This window comes from Hylaeus volcanicus, chromosome 4 (assembly GCF_026283585.1).
Source record: "Hylaeus volcanicus isolate JK05 chromosome 4, UHH_iyHylVolc1.0_haploid, whole genome shotgun sequence".
NCBI lineage: Eukaryota > Metazoa > Arthropoda > Insecta > Hymenoptera > Colletidae > Hylaeus > Hylaeus volcanicus.
The window spans coordinates 23,213,127-23,237,133 of record NC_071979.1 but is presented as its reverse complement, the minus strand read 5'-3'; the positions used below and the strand labels follow the sequence as shown (position 1 = coordinate 23,237,133).

Here is a 24,007-nt window from a genome sequence, read left to right as displayed (position 1 = left end):
TGAAACTATTCATACTATTCCCGTTGACGGAACGTTCAAGTCGGTGTCTGTTAAGTGTGAATAGTTCCATTAAAACGCGTGTTTTAATGTTTTGTCGTGTTTTAATGGAACTATTCACACTTAACAAACACCGACTTGAACGTTCCGTCAACGGGAATAGTATGAATAGTTTCATTCGAGTTTTAATGTTTTGTCGTGTCGGTGCCGGAACGTGACGGTCTGTGTCGTATTGTCTGAATCGACCTTTACTTGTTAATAAAGGGAAAGAAACTTTTGAGACAACCTAATAGTTTGTTTTACCTACTAGTTCAGTAGAGCGCGAACGGTTTGCGACACTAATTTCAAATCGGTTGTGCCGTGTGCAATAGACCTAAAAAAAAAAAAAACAAAAAAAAAGTAGGCATCATTCACGATATCCAATAACCAGTGAGAAATCTCTGAGATCGATGAGAACTCTAGATCTTCCTCTTGAAACTAAAAGTCCTCTTGCTCGCCGCAGTCCAGTTGAACAGGCCTGCCTCAGACCGTCACTGCGAGCCCGTGTATGCTTCTTCGCGTGTGTACATGTTCGAGTGTTTGTCTCGGAGATGGGCATCATTCTTATTCCCAGATTTTCATATTTTAAACATAGTACACAAAGTTCAATCCTCGTTGCAAACGAAACATAAGGAACCTTCGTGCAGTTAATACTTTGAGAAACAAAGATTCGAAGCAACGAAAAGTTGAATCGAGAAAGGAGAATAGAGCGAAATGTTTTACAAAAAAAGAAAAAAGAAACAAATGAATATTAAACCGACGTTGGCCTCGGCCATTTTTCGAGTAAAATTTTGCCCATCTCTGGTTTGCCTGCTATAAAGGGAGAATGTGGCCTTAATTGTGGAGAACGAGAGCCGTAAAAAGATATGGCGAAAGAGCTAAGAGTATCTCCGAGATGGAGGCTCGTAAATGCCGAGAAAACTGTCGACGCCTTGCAGCAGACGCGAGACGCGCTTCGAGTCGCTTCGAGTAGGTCGACGATAAATACTTTGTCCGTTCAAGGCCATTTCCCCGATGCCAGACATCGGAAACTGCCAGTTTCGCGATATCGGTAGAAGCTTCGGCTTTTTTCAGATACCAAGGTCGCGGTGTTGGGACTCGCAGGTAAGTGGTACCGTCACGCAACCGTCGTCAGTCTTCGGACTGCCAACCAGATCTATTTGCCTTTCCTTTTCACTTTTGTATTTCGTTTCGTTAGCTAGATGCTCTTTTAGTCACTTTTCTACAGAGATCTCTGTTCTCTCATTGGCTTCAAAGCCTACCTTCGCCACCCCTCCCTCCCCCAATTGGCCTTGAACGGTCGAAACATTCGGTACCGTCCTTCCACGATCGAAGCACTGTCTATCCATTGAAATCAGCGATGGGGAAAATCGTAATCGCAAACACGAATACGATTGTAATCGCATCTCTCCGAGTTGTGATTACGAATAGGACCGTATTTTTAAAGGTTTACAGCCATAAAAATTCTTTACCTCAAAACCGACATCAGATTCGTGTTCCTCGCATTAAAAAACTTAGAAAACCATGCTTTTGTCAAAATAAATTTTTTTTAGAAAAGTTACCCTATCTAGGCTGTCTGTTCTATGGGCACGAATTTTAATTGAAAATTTTTCATTTTTGATTTCGACGAATAGTACGGTTTTCTAAGTTCTTCGGTGCGAAGAACACGAATCTGAAGTCGGTTTTCAGGTAAAGAATTTCTATGGCTGTAAACCTGTAAAAATACGGTCGTAATCGCGGAAAAATTTGCGATTACGATTCTAATCGTATTCCGTGATCGCAACTCGGAAACATTCGATTACTAATCGTATTCGTATTTGCGATTACGATTTTGCCCGTCAACGAGTGAAATCCGAAGCGATTCGACCTTCTGCGCGCCTCGATGATCAGGCAAATCTAACAAAGTTATTCTTTTCAATTGTTTTTGATCGAGAAACGAGAGAAAGGAAGAGGAGTGTATGAAGGAGAGCGAAAGCGTAGAGTGCGAGACGAAGGAGAATGTGAATGGAAGCGAAGAGGCTAAGGAACTGAACAGAAGAAACGCGAGAGTGAGAAGGAACGGAGAAAATAAAAGTTGTTCGATAGCGAAGCGACTGGTTGGCCGAATCGGGAGATCCGTCTGACCATTGCCGTCCTCTGTCACTAGCGCCGAGCCACTCTCCGCCGAGAGCTGTTTACCACGTCGGTACTCGCTCGGAAATTCAATTTCATGACGGTAATAAATTTGCAGTTTCCCGGCTAGAGCCGAGCAGAATTCTTCGCGAGGTCCAAGTTCCCTCGGTCGACGGAACTTTTCCTGGCATTTGCATCGCGACATGAACGGACCAACACGCCTTTAAAAATTCATTATCGCCGGAAAGTTTGACTTTACGCCCGGATAAAAAGAATTCTTCCCAGTTCCACGGGCCGAGGTCGATTTATTTTCCGTTCCTGTCGATCGCCTTAATCTCATCGATTACGATTTATACCGGCGTTACCCCGGCTCCACGTGCAAACAATTCGCGGAACGTGATAATTTCGATTCGGGCTAACGAGCTTTCTAATTACGTCGTGTAAATTGAAACGCTTCTGGAACGAGGATTAATATTACAACTCGCGATCGGCGCAGTCCGAGCGAACGAACGAGAAGAAAAGGTCGAACAGCGCATTGGGCGTGAATTATAATTATTGTAAAGCGAGCCGTGGAACCGAATCTTTAACGACGAAATAAAAAAAAAAAAAAGTCGAAAGTAATCGATCCCCTTGACGTCTAGTGGCTGGTGACGTCACGGAAGCGTTCGCGTTCAGCTTTATAGAAATTCGTGAAACGTATCGTCGAGGGCACGCGGCCTGGATTAATTCGTATGTAAATTCGCTTGGCTCGTGGCGATTGGTCATCGATCTAATAAACGGCGGAACGTTCCTCTTGTTTCGCGAAACAGCCGTGTCGGTACAGGAAACACGAACGTTGTACGCGATTCATGGAATTATAATGCTGGTCCTGTTTGCGAACGAACGCGATAAACGGTTAGCAGATCTCTCGAATGGACGTTTCTCCTCGAATGTTTCCGTAAGGATTCGGTAGTAATTTCGCTTCTTTATCGTCGGAAAAATGTTAATATCAGCTTTTTTCTTCGAATAACGAGGGTTCACCTGTGCTTAGGTCAGCCACGACACGCTCTATTTATCGTGACACATTTCGACGATTATCGAAACGGACGACGGGCCTGGACGATGTCTTCGTCGGGGTCGTGGAATAAATTTGAATTCTTCGGAAACGCGAGGAGGAGCTTCGTTCGACGAGAAAATTCGCGATTAACATCGCGTTCCGTGTACACTTTGCTTCGCTCGATTCGTTCGCGTAACGGTAATATTTATAGGCGGTTAGAAGCGGGTCGAGGACAGAATTTTCTTTTTCTACGCGGGTCGTGAGACGCTCGGACGGAATTGTGACGCGAAAAGCACGATAAAAGGCCATGTCGCCTTTTCCAGCCGTTGGCTTTCTACGTCGAACCAGGTATCGCCCCTTGTCGACTTAATCTCGCTTCGCGATCGACCACCGACGCTTTTGTGCCGTGTTATCCTACGGACCATTGGCTTCCAAACTTTTTATAAGACCAGGAGGGGACAAAATCTCATGTTTATTTCAACTTGGTTCATTTTAGAGTTCTTCTATCGATTTAAATTGTTCGAATGACATATTAGAAGCGATACCACAGGGAGTAGACCCCTCTTTTGGGGGATCGTGCGATTACTCGATTCCCAGGAGACCAGTCGAACATCTCGAGCGACTTGCACGCTCCTCCATTAGGTATTGTTCCCCCAGAATCGCGGAACGTCTTCGACGTAAACAAAGTCAGACGGTTCTCCCAATATTGGCCACTCACGCTCTCTGGAAATTTCCTCGAGTTTGAACGAGCTTTGCAAAGAGAGAGGGATGCTTCTATCGAGCTCGTCGAGCTCGTTGGCATCGATACGTGTTTGCGATGTCGCGATAAACAGCCAGCTAGTAGCTTGCAGCTATCGCGCGTAGAAATACTCGTTCGAAGTAAGTAATTAGTAGCAGCTTCGCGATACGCCTCGTTTCCGTTTCGAGCGCTCTTCGCCCTCTTCTCAGACGTCCTTTGAACGAATTTTTGACAGAAATCGAGCGGGGACCGTTCGAGAACCTCGCCCCGAAGAATTCAGAAACGCGAGCGCGCTTTCCTTCGCTCGGTGGATCGATGGGTTTCTTTCTGCATTATATATATATATATATGTGTTGCAGTGTTTTTCACTCGAGATCTATATATATAATGTATATCGGTGTTCGTAATACTTTATCGGGGCAAGCATTGCTTTGAAAACCTCGAGAAGCATATTTACCAAACGAGAAAACTTCAGTTACGCCTTCCGCCGTAATCTCGCGTTGCGTACGATTGCATTAACACGTTCATCGCCATGTCACTCATATATGGGTGACAGTGTTTTTCACTCGAGAACTAGACAGATTAATTCTGAAAGTTAGACGTCACAAGAGATGAATCTAAATGAAGTTTTTGAATTTTGATGTGATTACAAAACTAAATACTACGATAAATGTTTCATTACCTAGACTCCGATAGTCTGAATAATATTTAATCTTAGCAGAAATTTTCAAGAATATTCGTTTGGCAGTCAACGTGTTAACGACATTCGTGGTATTATTGTAAAAATGTGTAGTTGTTTCTGATAGTTTCTTGTTGCAATTTCTTGTTGCAATGCTGAAGCGATAAGATAGGCCAATATAAGGTACCATAAGTGGCGTGATTTCTACATCTTTCCCTTAATTCATCGAATACCGTTCGCTCCGAGTGCCTATCGGGCAAACAACGTTTCACTCTTTCATAGAAACTGGCGGGCATAAAAAGTACGGTTTTTTCCCGTTTGTATCGTTGGGAACGGGAAAGTTGCCACGACACCCTCGAGCACCGGCGTCGTTTGTACAGCCACCGAATGTAAAGAAAGCGAGCTTTCGCGGAGCGCGAGGTAAAAGGAGGACGGGTGACGAGCCTCGAGAGCTGGAAAAAACAATCGCGTGTATCGCTTCTACGACCAAAGAGACGTTGATTGCTTGTTTCGCGCGCGAAACCTACGCTTTGCCGTCTTTTCGGCCGGCAAAAGTTACTCCAAAAAGCGAAATTGTCGTCGACAGTCGGAAAACAGATCCGAGTAATATTTTATTCGTGCAATGGATAACGAACGAAACCAACGCGTAGCAATTTATTAGCGAGCTTTTATCCGAACGAACGATTACGTTTCTCGCGTTCGTGAAATATTCAATTCCATGATTCAAATTCTAATCTACATATATTGATCGCGCAACGAGCCAAGAGATATTTATCTCTCGCTCGTTCGTTCGTTGTTTTTATCCAGATGAAAATCGTGCCCGTCTCTTTCGTAAAGCAGGAAGACCGGGAGCGAGAAAGATCGTCGAGCGCGGAACGTAGTCGTTGAGTCGCGAGAAAGCATTAACGAACTCGAGAACGAACGAAGGTGGATAACGATCTCCCGCGTCCTACGGAGCGAAATATCGAAGCACGGAGGGTGAAGAGAAGCATCGCGTCACGAACGAACTCGAAGGAACGAGACACTGCATGGAAACTGCATTATTCAGGGTTCATTCTTCCGGCGTGCAGCTTCCAGATTCTTTTTCAAAGTAACCCTGATCTTCTACGAGGCTTTCTGACATTTTCCACGTTTTTCCCATTCTACTTCGCCATTTCTAATTCGATATCGAATACCTCGGAGCGGGTGAATTCGGAGCTCGACGTGTCCTCGAGTTCCGGAGTCATCTTCGAGGAAAAGACGTTCTGTTTGTACAAGGTATTCAACTACAGGTGGGCAATCCGTCAGGGGTGCGCTCAAAGAGAATTAACCCTTTGCACTCGAGAGGTGACTCTCAGTCACCATTAGGTTTCACGCAGCAAATCTATCAGCAATATTCTTTTTTTAGGTTCAATTTCTTTGGAACTCGAAATTTCAAAAAAAAAAAAAAAAATAAATAAATAAATAAATAAATATACACGTCGAATTGAGTAACCTCCTCCTTTTCTAAGTCGGTTAATAAAATAATTGTCGGTACGGTAAAGGTGACCTTATTCTCAAATCTAGATAGTTTAGAATTCATGGCAATATAGTGCTAAGAAACATCTCGTATTGCTGGCAGATACCAGAAAAAAATCCCTCGAGTGCGAAGGATTAAACAACGATGGAAAACTCGACGTGGTTTCCGTATAATTTTTGTCCGCAGATTCGGCTCGCGAGGGATTGTCCACTCGTAATCAAACACCCTGTACATATTCGCGAACGATTTCGCAAAGGACCCGCGAAATGGGTCGCGAGCGAGCGCTTTAATTGGAAATCTATCGGCGGGTCCTTATCGTTACGCCAGGACTAACCGTCGCGTGTTTGTCCAGCAAAATCAACATCGAAAATACTCTATCTTGACCCCGTCGATTCTCCCCATCGACTCGACGACGCTCTCGAGAGCTCTTACGACGAGAGAAACGTACGACCCGAGGCTTGTCGATATCGCGAATCTCATCCAGGAAGACGAGGCTCGTAGAAGCGCCGAGTTTGGGTTCGGCTCGCGAGGAACTCGCTAGAGGACGCGAAGCTGAGCGAAACGAGAAGAATGATGAGACGTGGGCAAGAGTTGTTTGGTTTGCACAGAAAATCTACACACTGACAATGAGACTCTAACGAATATATTTACAACCCCCCACTTTCCTCTCGCCCATACTCTTCGCTGATTTCTATTGGAGTTACGAATTCCCGGTAAATGTCATCCGACGAGATCGCAAGGGAAGGCCAAAGTCCTGACAAGCACAACGATAAGTACACCGAAAGAATTTAACAGAATATCAAGTGTCGGAATGTCGTTGGCGAGAAATACACAAGTAGTTGTCGTTGCTGTTTTATCGTAGACTCTGTTCCATTCTGGCCGGGGTGCGAGATAAATACTTGTCGCGGCTTCCAGGGATGAATCTATTCATTAACACTGCACTTCCGCGCACTTGCATCGACGGAGATTTATTCGATAAACGATCTTCTTACCGTCCCTCTGTATTTCGCTCGAGCAAAGTAAAACTCGCTCGTTCAAGTTCCTAACGAACGCGTCTAGTCGCTCGTAGATGTTGCACGATTCGTCCACGTCGTCTTCCATTGGTATACACTTCCGAAGCTTTAAAAATCGTAGAAACGTTGCTGCATCCGATACACTCGACGGAATCTCCACCGATGCACTCACGGCGCATTCTTCCCCGAAAGACGCGACGATCGTTTCGTTTACACCCTGAAAACGGTTGACGAGCCATTTTGAAAGACGAGGTATACACGTAGATCGCGAACGTAGGATCGAACAAGATTTTTAATCCGTTAGCGAGATCGTTAAACAACAAAAATAAAAAACAACAACAAAAAAAATGGATGAGACGTGGGCAAGGGTTGTTGGGTGTTACAGATGCGGATTTCTGCTGCGGAATGCGATGGCCTGGTGACGCCACCAGCCTGTCGAACCGGTCGTCGACCTCCTCTAACGACCCCAAGAACCAGTACAAGAACCAGAACAATAACCACTACACGTCGCACCAACACCTTCACCGCACCCACCTTCGCGGTCCGTTCTTCTGTTTTTACATCTCTCGTAACCTCGTCTAGAGAAATAATTAAGGCTATCACGATTTTCATACGGTACGACCCATTCAGTTGCTGCGGTTTCTCGTCTGTGTCGCGACTCGTTACCGTTTTCGTTCGCTCGCTCGTTCGCTCGCTCGCTCGCTCGCTACTCGTCCGTTACTCGTGAGCGTTCGCCACTCGATTATCAGAGCCGAGGTAAGTGCACCCAATTTCGACGCTGAACCAGTCATCGACGCTATTAATTTACGTCGTTGACGCGGTTATCGACAATTCGAGAGTATAGAAAGGAGGAAAGATCGGAAAAAACTTGTTTTACTCTTTGGCCGTTCGCATACGAAGCTACTCGGAAGAAACTGATTAACGACGCGAGTTACAAATCAGTTACTTTTGAGTCACTTCCGATACAATTACATGTAGTGCCGCACACGGTGCTACTCGTTAGTAACCAGTTAGTGACGCGTCACTAATCCATTCCGAGCGACTCGACTTCTCGATCGCTAGCAACTACAGTTTCCAGTTCGTTGACAACCGTGCAGTATTCTCATAGCAGAATATCAGTGAATATAAATATAAGTATTTCTTTTTATATATTTATATAATAGAATTCTTGTGACGAATGAGCAATGTTTGAACGTCAAATCGTTCACACATTTCTTACTTACCTGAGTGTAATTGATACCTTTTCTTCGGCACTCACTCATTCTCTCATATTTGCATTTTGCTTTCTTATGACTGGAGCAATCGTTTGCACCGGATCCATACAACTCCGTTTCGACATTCGATGGAAAGTAATAACTTTAAAAAATAATCGACAGTTGATGTTTTCTTCGAGATGTGGGTGAACCCAGTATTCTCTCTTTCTGCGTATTCGTCTTTTATAATGACGCTAGAGTATCATATTAGGTCTACCGAAAAGTTCTGTCCGTTCGGGTTACAACAAGTTTCGCATTCGCAATCACGCTGGCAAGATGTCATAAATATTGATAAAAATTGTATTGTTCGATCAAATTTATTCAAGGTATGAGAAATTTATTATTTTGTTTCATTCTAAAAACGGACAGAACTTGCCGGTAGACCTAATATTTTCCTCGTCGCTAGAGTCAGTATTTGACATAACTTTACTAACTTGTACGGTGGATCACACTTGACCGAAGCAACTTCTGTTACTATCGTTTGAGTAGCGTGTGCTGTTGTTGACTATTGCGTGTGCGGAACCGACTCACCGACCAGTAAGTAACTAGTTTGTGATGTAATTCGCCAACCAATTACGTTTCTTACGAGTAGCTCCGTTTGCGGACGACCTAACCGGTGACTGGGGCGCCTGTACTCGAATACTCGATCATTGGATCGTTTCTTACGGATTCGAGGGGTGTAACTAGCGTAAAAAATAGGCCGATTTTTGATCAGTCTTAACGCGAAAGCTGTGTAATATGTAGATGGCTCGAATTTGAATAGACGAGTACATGCAACGTAAATCCATAAAATTTGAATACATGAATACGTGTAGACGTATAGACTCTTCGAATTTGAATATACGCATGTAGAGATTTCGAAATGTATCTTGCGAAATTTGTATCGAATAAACGTTAAAGGAACTGTTGGCAGAAATTGCGTCGACAATTGGGACATTTACCTTGCCGTTATCAATACCGCGAACACGAAATATGTTCGTTCTACCGAGGTTTGGATTTTCTAGTCGATCGCCGATATGGAAAAGTTCACGAGCCTTTGACGCTTGATTGAAAAAAACAGCCACGTTTTGCGCGCACTCCGAGGTCAAGAGTTTCGCGGCCCGTTTATATTTTAAAGGCGCCAACGGCGCAAAGAAATTATCCATTCCATTTAGAGATTTCCAATGTAATATATCGCTTTTCCTATTCGAAGCTAGCACGGTTACCGAATCGCCGTGAGAGTAAGAGGAATTCGTAACTGTCCTTTTCGCGTAAACTTGCGACCCAGGCGAAATGGCTCGGTTGACCCACTTCGCGCAGAAGGGTCCGACCTAACGCGTTTACAGCTCGTCGAATCGGCACGAAAGTACGCGTATCGAGCGCCGACATCTTCCGTGGAGGGCCTACGGAGTGACGTGTCTGTTTTGAAAAAGTCAAGCTGAAAAAGCGACGAATTCGAAACAGTCTCTCTCGGCGTTGATCGAGAGACTGCAGTTGAGCTACACGAATCGAATCCTGAATGGGTTGCCCGTCGAATTTTTGCATTCCATTACGAGGGTTTGTAGGTCGATCGATTTTCGAGCGGGAGTATACTTTCCCCCTAATATGTCCGTGCCCAGAGCGAGAGAGAACGAGAGAGAGAGACGGAGAGAAAGTAAAAAAAGAAAAGAGAGCGTTGCTCGCGAAAGCTGCTCTTTGTTCCTTGTTTTCGAAAAATTTACTCGAACCTTTTCGCTCGGTCCCGCCGAGTCGGTCGACGAAATGAAAACGTTGTTCGACCTAAGCCTTCGTCCTCGCTTCATCGATTAGGATGAAACACGCGCGCAGACACACACGCAGACAAACATCATACAACGATGACAAATTAACGCGAGGACAACTGGCCACGCGTTATCCCCGGTCTATTAACGTGCTCGCGACACGAGGACGGAATTACGATGCGTCCGTGGCCTCGGTGTTTCCTTTTCTCGCGTTTCACGCAGGTGCATTTAACCCTTTGGCTGAGACCTCGACCGAAAACCAACCGCCGCGATACGGGACACCGAAACCAGGGAAACGCGATGCCGCGGAAGAGCGAACGCTTAAAATCCTTCTCGTAGGCCGATTTCGATAGAAGAGATTTCTGAAATCGCGGCCGTTTGAAGTCGTAACCTTTACAGGACGTTAGGAAAGCGTCGATACATTCGAAGCAACTCGTGTCAATTTAAAGTTTCTGAGGTTTTGGATTCTCTGTGTCGTAAGTATACGGAGTTCGCAGCCAAAGGGTTAACGCACGCCCCAATTTCGTGTCAGTGACTCGTATTATAGGGAGAAAGAAAGATCAGGTCCTGAAAGAAGTCTCGACCCGTATCGAGTCAGACGTTTCAGTCAGACGTTGCAAACTCTGGAATGATTACTCGACATCGTCCAGGTTCTGCTTATCAATGGTTCCACGATCCCCACTTTTTTTTTTTCGAGTGAAAGTGAGATCTCCGAGGGTGGCGGTCGCCGAGCAATAGCTCATCGTCCGCCTCCTAGTGATGGGCAAAACCCTAAGTTTCGAATAAATCTGAGGTTTGCCGATGTGTTTGTCTCGTATCTTTCTCTGGAAAATGTTCGAAAGAAGAAACGAGACGAACGTATCGGCAAACTTCAGATTCATTCGAAGCCTAGAGTTTTGCCCATCTCTGCCGCCTCCCAAGTCCTACCCACTAAAAACACTCGCCCATCTAAGCTACCAGGGAGGTGCCTGGATCTCGCGAGAACTCGACAGGACACCTCCTTCCACGATCCCCATAAAGGGACTGATCCCTTTTTCTCCCTATAATCCCTACTTAGTCGACAGGATATAACTAACACTCTCTTCAAGCCGACTCCGAGGTTCGTGCCCGTTGCGTCCGGCGATTAGGGCTCGTTTGCCTGGCGTAATAACGCGCCCCTTATCGAGAAACGGCTCGATAACGCGATGTCGATTTCTTTTTTACTTTTTTTTTTCATTGGAAATCCTCCAGTCGAAAGGCGATCACGACGCTCGCGGAATACGCGACTTTCTGTTTCTCGGAGCCGGAAGACCGTTTCCTCGACCATCGACAACGATTTCTGGAAACGTAGACGTGTATATCACTTTCCATCCTGGTCCCGTCTCTTCCACCCACTCTGTACACTCCAGCGTACTAGACACTCGTTTACTAGCGACTCTATGTGTAGCCGAATGCGTTGGCGATCGAGTCGCTGGCTGGGACTCGCAATCGGTCGCTCGAAAATAGGAGCGAGGAGAAAGTGCTACTCGCGCCTGTGAGATCGCTCTCGAGTCTCAAGAAACCGAGTACAAAGACGGTTTCGTTATTTAATTTAAAAGATGAATTCGTATCGCAATTAGTGAAAGTATAGTCCGGCAACGAAACGGGACACGATCGAAGGTCCCGTGCGACCGTTATCCCGAGTCCCAGCTCCGACCACGAGCTTGACACTTTAATACGAACACGACATTAGTCGCAGCATGTGCACAGCATGGCGCTAACGAGGCTTACGCAATAACGGCATCGGCTTACGCAAACGTAGAAGAAGGAGATAAAAAACGTTTGTTCGCCGTTTCACGTAACCGTTTCGAGAGGCTGATCTTACGATCGATCTGGCTCGTAAAGGTCGGTCTTCGATCGGTCGCAACGAACGAGGGAGCCACGCTAATCGACGTAAATAATCGACGGGGCCGGTCTCTCGCGCGCGTCGAGAAAATTCCCCGGCTATTTGCGCTTTGGTGGTCCAGTTAATGTCGGGGATTCGAACGGCGCTTGGAAATAAAGTTGAGCGTCGATGATCCGTTCCGCGATGCGGGATGCATCTTTCAAGGGAACGGCTGTTTCGTATTAGCGTGCTCCGCTCGCGAGACTGCACGAAGAACGTTCCCAATCAGGCCCGCATTTCCAATCCCACGACTGTGTTTCAGGTACCTTGACCGTGAACGTGAGCGTGCTGTTGCTAAGTTTGGCTTCCCCCGACGAGTCCAGTTTGGTAATTGACATTTTTATTTCGTTAATCTTGCCATCTCTATCGGGACTTGACGATCCTTTCGTGATTAAGTCCTCGCGAGGTGTCACGAGATACAAACCTAGCGAACATTAACGCTCTTAACGCCGAGTACAGGTCTCTTTTGTTTCTCGGTAGAAAATGCTTAGGGAAAGCCTTTTCTACCGCGACCCGTCGCGTTCGTTAAAAAATACTTGGGAAGAAACGCAGCAACACCAGTCGCTGTTAACCTATCGTTTAACGACACGTCCCGGCGGTTTCGTAACAGTTCTGGTTTTGTCGGTGTTGCGGACAGAAATACGAGGTGGAGTTCTTGCTGCAACAACAGTGGTACGACCCGCGGCTGCGCTACAGCAACCGATCGCAGTACGAGTTCTTGAACGCGATTCATCACTACGACAATATCTGGTTGCCGGACACGTACTTCATAATGCACGGAGACTTTAAGGATCCACTTATACCCGTTCATTTCGCCCTACGGATATACCGCAACGGCACGGTCAACTACCTTATGAGGTATTTATTGTCCGTTTATCCGTCCCGGTCCGAATCTCGTCGATACTTCCACGACCAGCGGTCCCTATTATCGTTGGCCGTGGCTTCCACTTGTGCAAGCCGTGTTTACGCGATCAATTAAACGTCCTCATCGATGGTCGATGAACCTTGACGCGTACTTAAGGATACATCGAGGACGACGGTTTCGAGAGGCAGCCGATGTTGTCTAACGAAGCAACTCGTTACGTTGCGTAATTATTCCCGTAAACACGGTTCGTCGAGTACTGTTTAGATTAAAAATCCTTGATTAAATATTCATCGAATATACATCGTTTTATTTTCCAGGCGTCACCTTATCCTATCCTGCCAGGGCAGACTTAATATCTTCCCCTTCGACGACCCACTGTGTTCATTCGCGATCGAGAGCAGTAAGTAAATCCACGAATTTAACCCTTTCGGTACTACTGCCGCTTATTATTATCAGGTTGTCCCAAAAGTTTCTTCCGTGACTTGCACTCAATTATTTTGTGTGACAGTGTTTATATAAATAGACAACCTAATTTCTTAGATGTTAATGTTGTAACAGTAATGAAGCAAAATGAATCGTACCCAATTCAATAATAAAATATTGTGTATGTATTACTTATTAATAAACTGCGGATTTTTATGCATTTATAGGAAAATTTGAATGTGTTAGAACGTACAAAATGCAAACAATATGCAAGAGTATAAAACAGATTGAAAGTAAAGTTCATATTATAAATAATTGCAGAATAAAATAAATTCCTATTTAAGCTCAATTTTTGTAGGCACGTTCGCGAAAATTTTATTTTGCATAAATTTCCGCAGTCTACTTTAAATGAAATGGAAGAAACTTTTGGGACAACCTAATACTTTCTACAGTATGCATTACAAAAGTTCAGTGTCAATCACGCTCGAGATTTCTATGAAAACACTCTCGCGGAAAACTTTCTCGTATCAGGAACGTATTAGGTTGTCCCGAAAGTTTCTTTCGCGAGTTGCGCTCGATTATTTTATGTGGTCGTGTTTATATAAATAGACAATCTAATTTCATAGATATTCATGTTGTAACAGTAATGAAGCAAAATAAATCGTGCACAATTCAGTAATGTAACATTAAACATAAACTATTGTGCATGTATTACTTATTGATAAAGCGAGAGAAACTTTTCGGACAACCTAACATAACCGCGGCAAGCTTCTCTGTACCGAAAGGGTTAACCCTCGACGAAATAATCTGGTTACATCGATTCGTCCGCCGAGCACGCCTGCAAACAAACTCTGACGTTGTTTTCTTCTTCAGTATCGTACGAGCAAACGGCGATCACGTACGTGTGGAAGAACGACGAGGGTACCTTGCGGAAAAGTCCGAGCCTCACGTCGCTGAACGCGTACCTTATTAAAAACCAGACAATCACGTGTCCGATCAAAGTAAGCTGGCGAGGTGAGTCACCGAGTTCATCTAATTTATCTGAAAGGAGACGTTCGAATTTAAAGAAAAATTACGCCGGGTATCGGAGACATCCATCACCGTACAGTTCTGGTTCTTGAAATATGTATCGTCGAAGATCGATACCGTGCCTTTCAATCATCGATGCTGAACTTTGCCGCGACGAAACGCGAGTACGCGGAACTGTATCGTGATCGGTACCGCGGCACTGGATACGCGCACCGAAACCAATGGAAATACTAAACGCAAGCAATTACGACGAACGTCGTCGAAAATTTTTGCCGCTCTCTGTTCGTTGTCAATTCTATTTTACAATTTTCTATTGCATCCTTAAGTGACACGCTTCTGTACAATCGCAATGCACCGAACACGGCAGTTTCGTTGGGCCACGAGAAACGGTTTTAGCGTCGCTTGTACACGCACTCGGAGACTCGGGTCGAACCGTCCGCAACGTCGTCGAGTCGACCACTGATTTTCTCAGGTGGACGATCGTCGCCAGGTGCCTAACGTACAGCGATCTACTCGCGACAGATCCCGTCGCTAACTGGGATCTAAACATGCGAGGTTTACTGTTCTGTTGGTCGATTGAGATTAAAATTTGGAAAGATGGAGAAAAAGGTGTTCGAGAACTCGACCACTGATCTTCTCAGGTGGACGATCGTCGCCAGGTGCCTAACGTACAGCGATCTACTCGCGACAGATCCCGTCGCTAACTGGGATCTAAACATGCGAGGTTTACTGTTCTGTTGGTAGATTGAGATTAAAATTTGGAAAGATGGAGAGAAAGGTGTTCGAGGCCACGGTTGGACTCCACCTGGGTCGCTGTCGGATAAAAGAAGCAGCGTGGTACTTGTTAGCAGATCGATGCACCTTAAGGCGCTGCATCCCTTGAACCTTTGCTCCATTCCTGGAAAAACCCCACCATCGTTTCTATGGACGCCGCCGCCGGATCAATAAATCCGGCCAGCACCGCCGAAAAAGGATTTCTAATTTCGTTCACGCCTCGCTCGCGTTCCGGCGTTCCTCTTCATCGAACCTGTTAACTGCCGATCGTTCCCGATAACGTCGCCTTTGTCCGATCGACCGTGCATCATCCGCGCCGAGAGTTTCGGGTGGGCTTTTCGCGATAAAGGCGACGCGGTAGGGAAGTACCGCGGGAAGAGGATGGGGGGACGAGAACTCCCACGTTCTCAAGATCGTTCAAAGGAGTCGAAATTTCTCGACAACGAGGAAATCTCGATTTCGCCCGTATCGCCGCGAACGACCGTCCCCCAACTCCGAGCCTCGCATGACCGAGCATCGCCGTTTCGAAATTTGAAGATTGGAAAATTTTTACTCGAATCATTCGAGATGCTCTGCTACGTTATTTATTTTCTTTCCTCGCCTTTCGACCCGTCACGAACAATCTCTTCCAACGTTCTCGCAATGAAATTGCGTCTTTTTCGCTTGACTTTTTCTTTCGTCGCTTTGTTGCCAACTTTCAACGATACATCGCGGGCCTCGTAGCCGTGTGTTCCAACTAGGACTGGGACTATTCCAACTATACCGGAGCGTTTAAAGTATACTCGAACACAGAGAAATTCTCAGCCCAATTCTCAGCGCAATTCTCAGTCTCAGCCCTAGTTCCGACCGCGCCGAACCGACCGTACCCTAATCGAAATCGTCAGGTAAGTCGCAATGCACGTCCACTGCATATTAGTGCGAGATTGGTTTCTTTTTTTCTCTTTTTTTCTTTCGACGTATGACGCTTGATTTTGTCTGCACCGCAAACGAATTCTCTGGCACCACGTTGGAATGTTTTCCTTGCGATACCGCGCGTTTCTTGTCTCGCGATCACGTCGATGGATTTCGCCGATCGTCGAGATTACGTTGCTTTATTTTGCCAAAAAAAAAAATTGTTCGATATCGAAAGCACGCACGCCGATTTCAGAGTGAAGGCGACGACCTAGTACCGCGATCGAACGACGTCGAGACAATAGCAAAGCCAACCGTACGAAGTGGATGGAAACGCGCGCGTGTGTTTGAGCGTGTGCATAATGCGTGCGTGTGTTTGCCTTTTTTTTCCATGTATATATATATATATATATACATATATATATATATATATATGTATATGTATGTATATGTATATATATACACACAGAGGGGAAGTGATCGATCGAACGATCGAAGGATCGTCGACGGAGGAACGGACTCTGCATGCGACGTAGCGGAACTACGACGACGAAATCTTCGTTTTTGTTTCCACCTTTGTTACGTTAGTTGGCCTAGATGCGTTTTGTACTTACACGTATGTCTTTATCTCTCTCTATCTTTCGCTCTTTACGTGTGTATATACATATATCTATATATTATACATACATACCTATATATATTCACGTCAATGTCCACCGATATATTTATATGTATATATATCTAGATGATACATAGCTCCTCTAGAAAATGCATATTGGCAACCTTGGTTCCTGTCTCGCTTTTCAACCGAGTCCGCCGTGGTTTGCTTTTTGGGGTGAGGCCTTGTGTTTTAAACTAATTACGGACGTACCGTTAACGCCCTTAACGATGCCAATTCGTTCTCCGCTGTTACTCGTTTCGTCGTATCGTCGTCCAAAGTCTCCCACGAGTTCTTGTTCGGACGGGACTGTTTTTTTGCATTTCGCTAAAGTAATGCGTCGCTAGCGCTCGTATATCGAACGACTCGAGCGCGGTGTTTAAGCTAATTGTTGCGTTAAAACGTCGCCAGGGCCGGCGCTGGAATTGTCAGCAATTTTATTTACGACTAGCTGTGTGCGCCGCGGTCTCATCCGCGCGGAATACTATTTATTTTATGTCGTTCGCGTTCGACCGACTGTTCCTTCGCGAATCACTAGGCGATTGTTTTTTGGTTTTGCGTTAGTCGGATGCTTTGATCGATATTTCTCATTGCGAGTATAACGATGGGATAGCTTTAGAGATTTCAAATTGAAAATGTGTTTTTATCAAAACAAAAAGTAGTTTATGTTACTCAGGGATAGTGTAGCTTTTTATTACCGAAAGAATGTTTAAAATCAGCAGTTCCGGAGATTAGCCCGTTTAAGGGGGGGAGTCTGGTCCAGCTAATGTATATTTCTAACGCATATAATTTCCAGATATAATTAATTTTTGTTCTTGAAACTTTTTTTACATATAAAGGGACGTTCAAAGAAGAAAATTTGACGGTCCCTGGGAAAACATCTGATAGATAAAATCAGAAAATAGTTTCCTTTAGTAGGTACGTAAAATGCGTATGAACCTCAGTTTGCAAAAAAAAAAAAATTGTTAACTGCAAAAATGGCGGCAAGAACATGAAAATGAACGATACATGTCGGCCGTTATTTCGCAATAACTTCATGCTATAATAATAATTCATTAAGAGTCGAGGTTCGTTAGTATGTAAACTTGGAATTACCTTCAATTTAAGCGTTGAATCAAGTGAATCGGATAAAAATTCGATGAGCTATGCGTCCCACCGTTTTAACCGAATCCTTTTCTTGCGACTAATTCAAATTAAATCTACACTGTCAAATTTTCTTCTTCGAACCTCCCTTTACATGTGAAAAAAGTTTCAATAATAAAAATTAATTATATCTGGGAATTATACGCATTAGAAAAATACATCAGCTGGACCAGACTCCTCCCTTAAACAGACATGTTTCAATTTTATTTATATAGATTTAGGTGGCTCCTTCTGACTCGTGTCACGGATTAAATTCATGTTTAAATTTCGCGTGAAATCAAGACACATCCCTTTCTCAATTCCACGCAAAGCCGGCCCTGACCGTTACCGTCGATCGCTCGTAAACTCTCTAACCAGCTTGACGCAGCCAGTGAGAAAAGCTTGAACGATTTTGTCGAGAGCGTGATTTCTGCAGCTTTGTCGCGTAATACGGCCGGAACGCATTCGCCTGAATTTTCTTTGAGCGAAAGCCTTGTACAAGCCTCCCGTCGACGTCGCGTCGAGCAACGGAACCGAAAGGAAGTTTTTACCTCTTCCAGCTCGACGAGAAACTAATCCCTTTATCGAGTTTCAAAATTCAAGAGTTTAAAGACGACAACAGTGGACGTATAGGTAGCGTCGAGAAATCGATTTCGTCTTTTTTACCCTGAAGGGATCAACCATGGCGGTATGCGGGTAACGCTTGGTCTAGTTAGCCCAACGATTAAAATCTCCTCTATGCCCGATAAGCGAACGCGAGCTCGTACAAAACGTGGAAGCACCGACGTAAAACGTTGCGAATAAACGGTGAATGGAAGAAAGGCTCGGTCGCACGGTAAGCCGGGAAGGACGGATAGATTTTGCCACGGAGGAAAGGAACGCTCCGACGAACAGAGGACACGCTATCTCGCATTTGTCGATTGTGCTCCTGTGTCCAATGATCGTTTCACGCAAACGTTCCGCGAATCAACGACTTGTTACGTATAGCTTGTGTCAATTGTTTCGTACCGTCGCTGTTCACGGAAGCAATTCATTTCACTGTTTCCGAGTATCAAGATTCGAGCAGAGAAATTGGTATACGTAGCGTCTGACTAAAGGGTAGACGATCCACGGGTCGAAATAATAGGACGAGAAACGATGATGTTGCGTTTAAGAGAAGATATTGCAAGCAAGAAAAGTTTCCCAGAAAAATTAACCCTTTGCACTCGAGAGATCTCTTGCACTCGACTCTCAGTCACCATTAGGTTTCACGCAGCAAGTCTACGCTACCCAAAGTTTTTAAGTTCAATTTCTTTACAGCTCGAAGTGTCGATAAGAATGATTGTCAGTGAGGTAAAGGCGACCTTGTTCTAAAATCTCGATAGCTTAGAACTCATAGCAATAGAATGTTAAGAAACATCTCGAGTTTCTGGCAGATAGCAGAAAAAAAGACTTCGAGTGCAAAGGGTTAATATTGTCTGGGATTACAACGCAACTCGTTCATGTCTGACCATTTCTCGCCAATTCTACTTACGGAGTTCGTTAGCCCTTTGCATTCGAGAGGTGACTCTCAGTCACCATTAGGTTTTACGCAGCAAATCAATCAGCAATATTCTTTCTTTAGGTTTAATTTCTTTTCGGAGCTCAAAGTGTCGATAAAATGATCGTCGGCGAGGTAAAGGTGACCCTATTCTCAAATCTAGATAGCTTAAAATTCATGGCAATAGAATGCTAAGAAACGTGTCGAGTTGCTGACAGATACCAGAAAAAAAGGGGCCTCGAGTGCAAAGGGTTAAAACCTACTCTTTTTCGAAGTCGGTTAAAAATACATTTTAGAAGGTTAAACGAACTTTGTCCACGTCTTCTCTAACACAGAGCAAGTTTAACGAAATCTTAGTTTCGAGGATTTGAGCGCAATTTTATCGTTTTTGATATTCGTCTAATTTCGCTCCGTGGAATCATCCGATTGAGCACCTTGCGTATATACAGACGTCTGTTCGAGTCGAATGTCGCACTTGTCGCTGATGCGTTTACCGCACTAACACTCTGTCAAACGAAGATAATATCCCCGTCGTTTCGAAGATCGGTCCAGGCCTCTCTCACGATCAAGATTTATCCGTCCTACCCACCCTCCCCCTCCCCCCCACCGCCCCCGCCCCCCGAGAGCTAAACATTAGAAAAATCGAACAGAGAAACAGAGGGACAGGCAGGCGAAAACAACAAAAAAAAAAAAAAAATTATATAAAACACACAACAACAACAAAAATGGAAAAAGAAGAGAGGATGGAAGATCGTGGGCTGTTCTGTTGCAGCTGACGGACAGATCATCGTCGACTACGAGGACGAGTTCGATGAATTTGGGGACTCAAAGTGCTCGCTGTGCCAGCGCAGGTTTGAGGAGCAAGGTAAAATCCTCCCCCTTCGTCGCGAACGATCGAATCAAATTACCCTCGATGAGAAATGCGTAGAAAAGGGTTTAGATAAGCCTAAGTAGAATAGAGGGAGAGACAGGACCAAGCTTACCAACTCGTGAGACAGGCCTAGATGCTCCGGCGCGGTGCTTCCCAAATCGTTCTCGTCCCTGTCGATCGATTCCTCGAGAAATCGAGTCATCCCGTTCATCGGGAATGCAAAATCTTTCACAAAATTGTTAATATTTCTCGTAAAAGGCTTCAAGAACGGGCGAATCTGGGGAGCATTGTACCGAGTTGATCCGATGTCGCATTTCCCGTGCCACCGACTACTCGCGGTACTTTCGCCCTTTGTACTCGGCACCGGGTATCTTGTTGACGCGATTTCAAAAGGAGGGTCCCATAGGAAATGGGAGGTCGAAAGATTCCAGCCAAACAGGGACAATTCGGCCCTTTGAAGATAAAACGATTTTTAATCAATCAGAGTTCCAGTTATTCTCCCGCTCTTTCGCTTGACACAGAGTGTTAACAAGTATGTGGAACGTTTTTTCAGGATCGAGTCTACATACCTGTACGAATGTCCTCGAAAAGTCCTTTACCATTTTGCAATCTGAGGCTTCGTTGTTGAGATATATAGTGAATTTTCCCAAAAAACTTTTGTGTGAAATTGTAGTTTTCTTAATTTCTTTTTTTTATAATCAATGATATTTTACATATTCTCGGAAATCTCTAAGATAGATATAGTCCAAACAACATTTACTAGTTAATATAACTTGTGAAATTAACAAAAAGATGCGAAAAGTAGATAAAAATATAGAAGCAATAAGTATTTGTACGATTCTTGTAACTCAGATTGCAAAATTGTAAAGGACTTTACGATTCGTACTGGTATAAAGACTTGATCCTGAAAAAATACCCCACATATTTGTTAACACCCTGTACAGTCGGTCCCGTAAGTACTCGTACCTATTTTCTATCGAAGAAATTCGTCTAAATTAGATAATGGGCTCGGTGTTTTCAAATAAATGTTTCATTGTAAATATGTACATGGATAAACTTTAAATTTGTGTATACAGAGTGTCCCAAGAGTAGCTGAGACGATCCTGAACCACAATTTCCTTTGCAAACATTTCAGATGGTGCTTCGTTTCTGAATTATTAACGAAAAACCAGCTTCTCGCGGGCGAGGACGCGCTAATCGGGGGCAGTGATTGGCCAGTGGTTTTCGTTAATAATTGAAAAACGAAGCACCATCCGAAATTTTTGCAAAGGAACCTGTTCTTCAGACACCCCATTTCCGATGCTTACACTAATCCCGGAACACCCTGTATATATAATGAAAAATTCATTTGAAAACATCAAACCTATCATTCAATTTATCAATAAACACAGAGTGTACGGGAATATGTATGTAGACTGATTGTACAGTCGGTGTAATAAGTATTCGTACAGGAACCAATTCAAAATAAAACTTCGTATATTTATTTTATTAATAAATTTTTAGGGAAAGAAATAATTAACCAACATCTCCACATATTTTTAGAGTAGACTTTGCGTAAATTAAAGTTTATGATGTTAACCTCTTATTTCCTTTCTTATCAGTTTTATTTGAAATTGGCTGCTGTGCGAATACTTCTTACACCGACTGTATATATCAAAAATAATTGGGATGTCGCACAGTTATTGTTTGGTCATAAAAGCAATCACGACGAATTAATTGGAACTTTATTCCACGCCCGAACCCGGTCCTCTTCGTTCAATTTGATTCGAGCGACATTTATAAGAATCGTTAGAAAATCGAGAAGAGGCCTGGAAATCCAGTAGAAAATATTCTGGGGAAAATATACGAAACATCCGAATCGGCTCGCAAAGAACGAGCCTCGCGTTTTATCTTCTAAGAAATATTCCCAGGGCGAGCGATACAAACGAACGGGTTTTTAGAAATATTTCATTTCGTCTGGATCGTCGGGGAATTCCGTGGACGAGGAATTTTTGAATTCCGAATTTTAAAAGATTCGTCGAGCGGAAATACGCGGATCGTTGGTGCAGAGGGTCGAAGTACCGACGTTACCGATCGCGACTTCGCCGAGCGATTAAAGTGTTCAGGGTTAATTGTTTCCGCGTCACGTCCTTGCAGTACGTAGGATTAGAGAAAAAGGAGGCGTCGTTTACTCGCTCGACGAAACGTCGCTATAGAACGTTACAAAAGATTAGCATTCCGACAGTATGTAAATCGTATAAGCGTTAGAACCCCAACCAGACACGTTATTCCCGTCTACAGTTATTTTTTACCGGATGTGGTTCGAATCTTGGCAAACGTTTGTTTCATTCATTTCGCCTACGCTTCGCTTCTGCTTCATTATATTCCCAGGTGTTGTTCGTTTTTCTTTTTTCTATGTATGTACGCATATGTTGCAGCGAAAACGTGAAGTACAGCGAACGTCAGAGTCGCATCAAAATTATCTCGGATAACTTTTCGTTCGCTGGGTTTCCTATCTCTCTGTTCTTTAAATTTCGTTTGTTATTCGAATGGCGAAGACTACGGCGGAGGTATACATATAATGTACTAGAGACTTCGAAGATATATATATATCCGTTTCCGCTGTAACGTATATACAGTACAACGATGGAGAATTCTACGAGTTCATTCGATCGTCGAGATTTATTTTCTGTTGCACACGTCACCAATTCTTCCACCATTTTCTCAGTAAACGATTCAACCTGCGGAGCGATATCGACGATTTCTATTAACACTTAACCGTCCGTCCATTTCGGATGACTCCTCTTCAGCCTGCCACCAGCCAATTTTGCCCAGCGCGGCGTACACGGTACGATATCCTAAAAGCAATTATACGTCGAAAACAATTTCGATAGAAAAATTGTGTGTTTTTGAGCGACGGATGATCGAAATGTTACTCAAAACGCGAGCAAACATGCCATCATCCCAATGGTGCTCCGATTAAACTAGATCGAATGGAATTCTTATCGGTGTCTCTTCCGTGAGAAATTAAACCGCGCGTTTCATCTAAACAAATTCCTAAAACAGAATCACGAATTACATTCTATCGTTATCGTCACCTATTTCCGTGCAAGAACGATCGTGCGGACGGTTAAGTGTTATAGGTCAATCAATAGTGCATCTTTGTGTGACAAAAATAGTAACAGCAAACCGATTGTGCAATTACATAAAAGGAGATCCGTAGATAAATAGGTATATGTTTTTCACTCCCAACTCTGTTCCGTTTTCTTGTTATTTACAATTCAATGCCAAAAAATCGTGATTATTGTCGTCTTTTGCTTATAAATTTTAAACTAATGCAGCAATATTGATGCGAGCACCCTTTGGATGGATCCAAAGCCTGCTGGTGCTCGCGACCGAAACAAGAAGACAGCGAGAAGAAGGCGATGGAATCGATCGCCTGGGAATCTGTCAGATCCGAACTAGACGCCATTGAATGCTGACGTTCCGAAACTAAGAACACATTTAATTACCTTTGTTGACATTTGTATTTTACACACCCTGTTATATATTGAAGTTACTCGTTAATCCGTACAGTTCTCGTTATGGCAAACGTAAAACGTAACAATATCAATGCTCCAAGTAAGGTAAAATGTAAGTGATGAAAATACCTACAGAATGAGACCTCGAACGTCTCGATCGGATCATGAGAAACGGAAAAAAATCTGGAAAAACGGAAAATTCGGCGTTCTTTCCAAAATTCGTATCTCCGTTATTTTTTAATCTGAAGCGCTGGCCTTTTGGGAACAGGTAGTGATTGATATGTTCCCAAAAGGCCAGCGCTTCAGTTTAAAAAAATGGCGGAGATACGAATTTTGGAAAAAACACC

At 44.0% G+C, this 24,007-nt stretch overlaps 2 protein-coding genes across 25 annotated transcripts in view; one reads left to right on the top strand and one right to left on the bottom strand.

The window, feature by feature from the left end:
- Nucleotides 1–12,264, bottom strand: part of LOC128875225 (trypsin-2-like) — a 71,673-nt gene extending 59,409 nt beyond the window's left edge. Inside the window, exon 1 of the mRNA XM_054120612.1 lies at nt 8,337–12,264. The gene's annotated coding sequence lies outside the window, so the exon portion shown is untranslated. The remainder of the gene's footprint in view (nt 1–8,336) is intronic.
- Nucleotides 1–24,007, top strand: part of LOC128874710 (glutamate-gated chloride channel alpha) — a 115,122-nt gene that overhangs the window by 72,364 nt on the left and 18,751 nt on the right. For 8 of the 24 annotated variants that reach the window (XM_054119718.1, XM_054119720.1, XM_054119712.1 and 5 more), the window contains exons 5-8: nt 12,271–12,335; nt 12,646–12,866; nt 13,191–13,273; nt 14,170–14,310. In XM_054119718.1, the coding sequence (XP_053975693.1) occupies nt 12,271–12,335; nt 12,646–12,866; nt 13,191–13,273; nt 14,170–14,310 (510 nt within the window). Of the gene's footprint in view, nt 1–7,498; nt 7,655–12,270; nt 12,336–12,645; nt 12,867–13,190; nt 13,274–14,169; nt 14,311–20,061; nt 20,155–24,007 lie in introns of all 24 variants that reach the window. The other 16 variants (XM_054119695.1, XM_054119699.1, XM_054119697.1 and 13 more) reach the window with 3 other exon arrangements.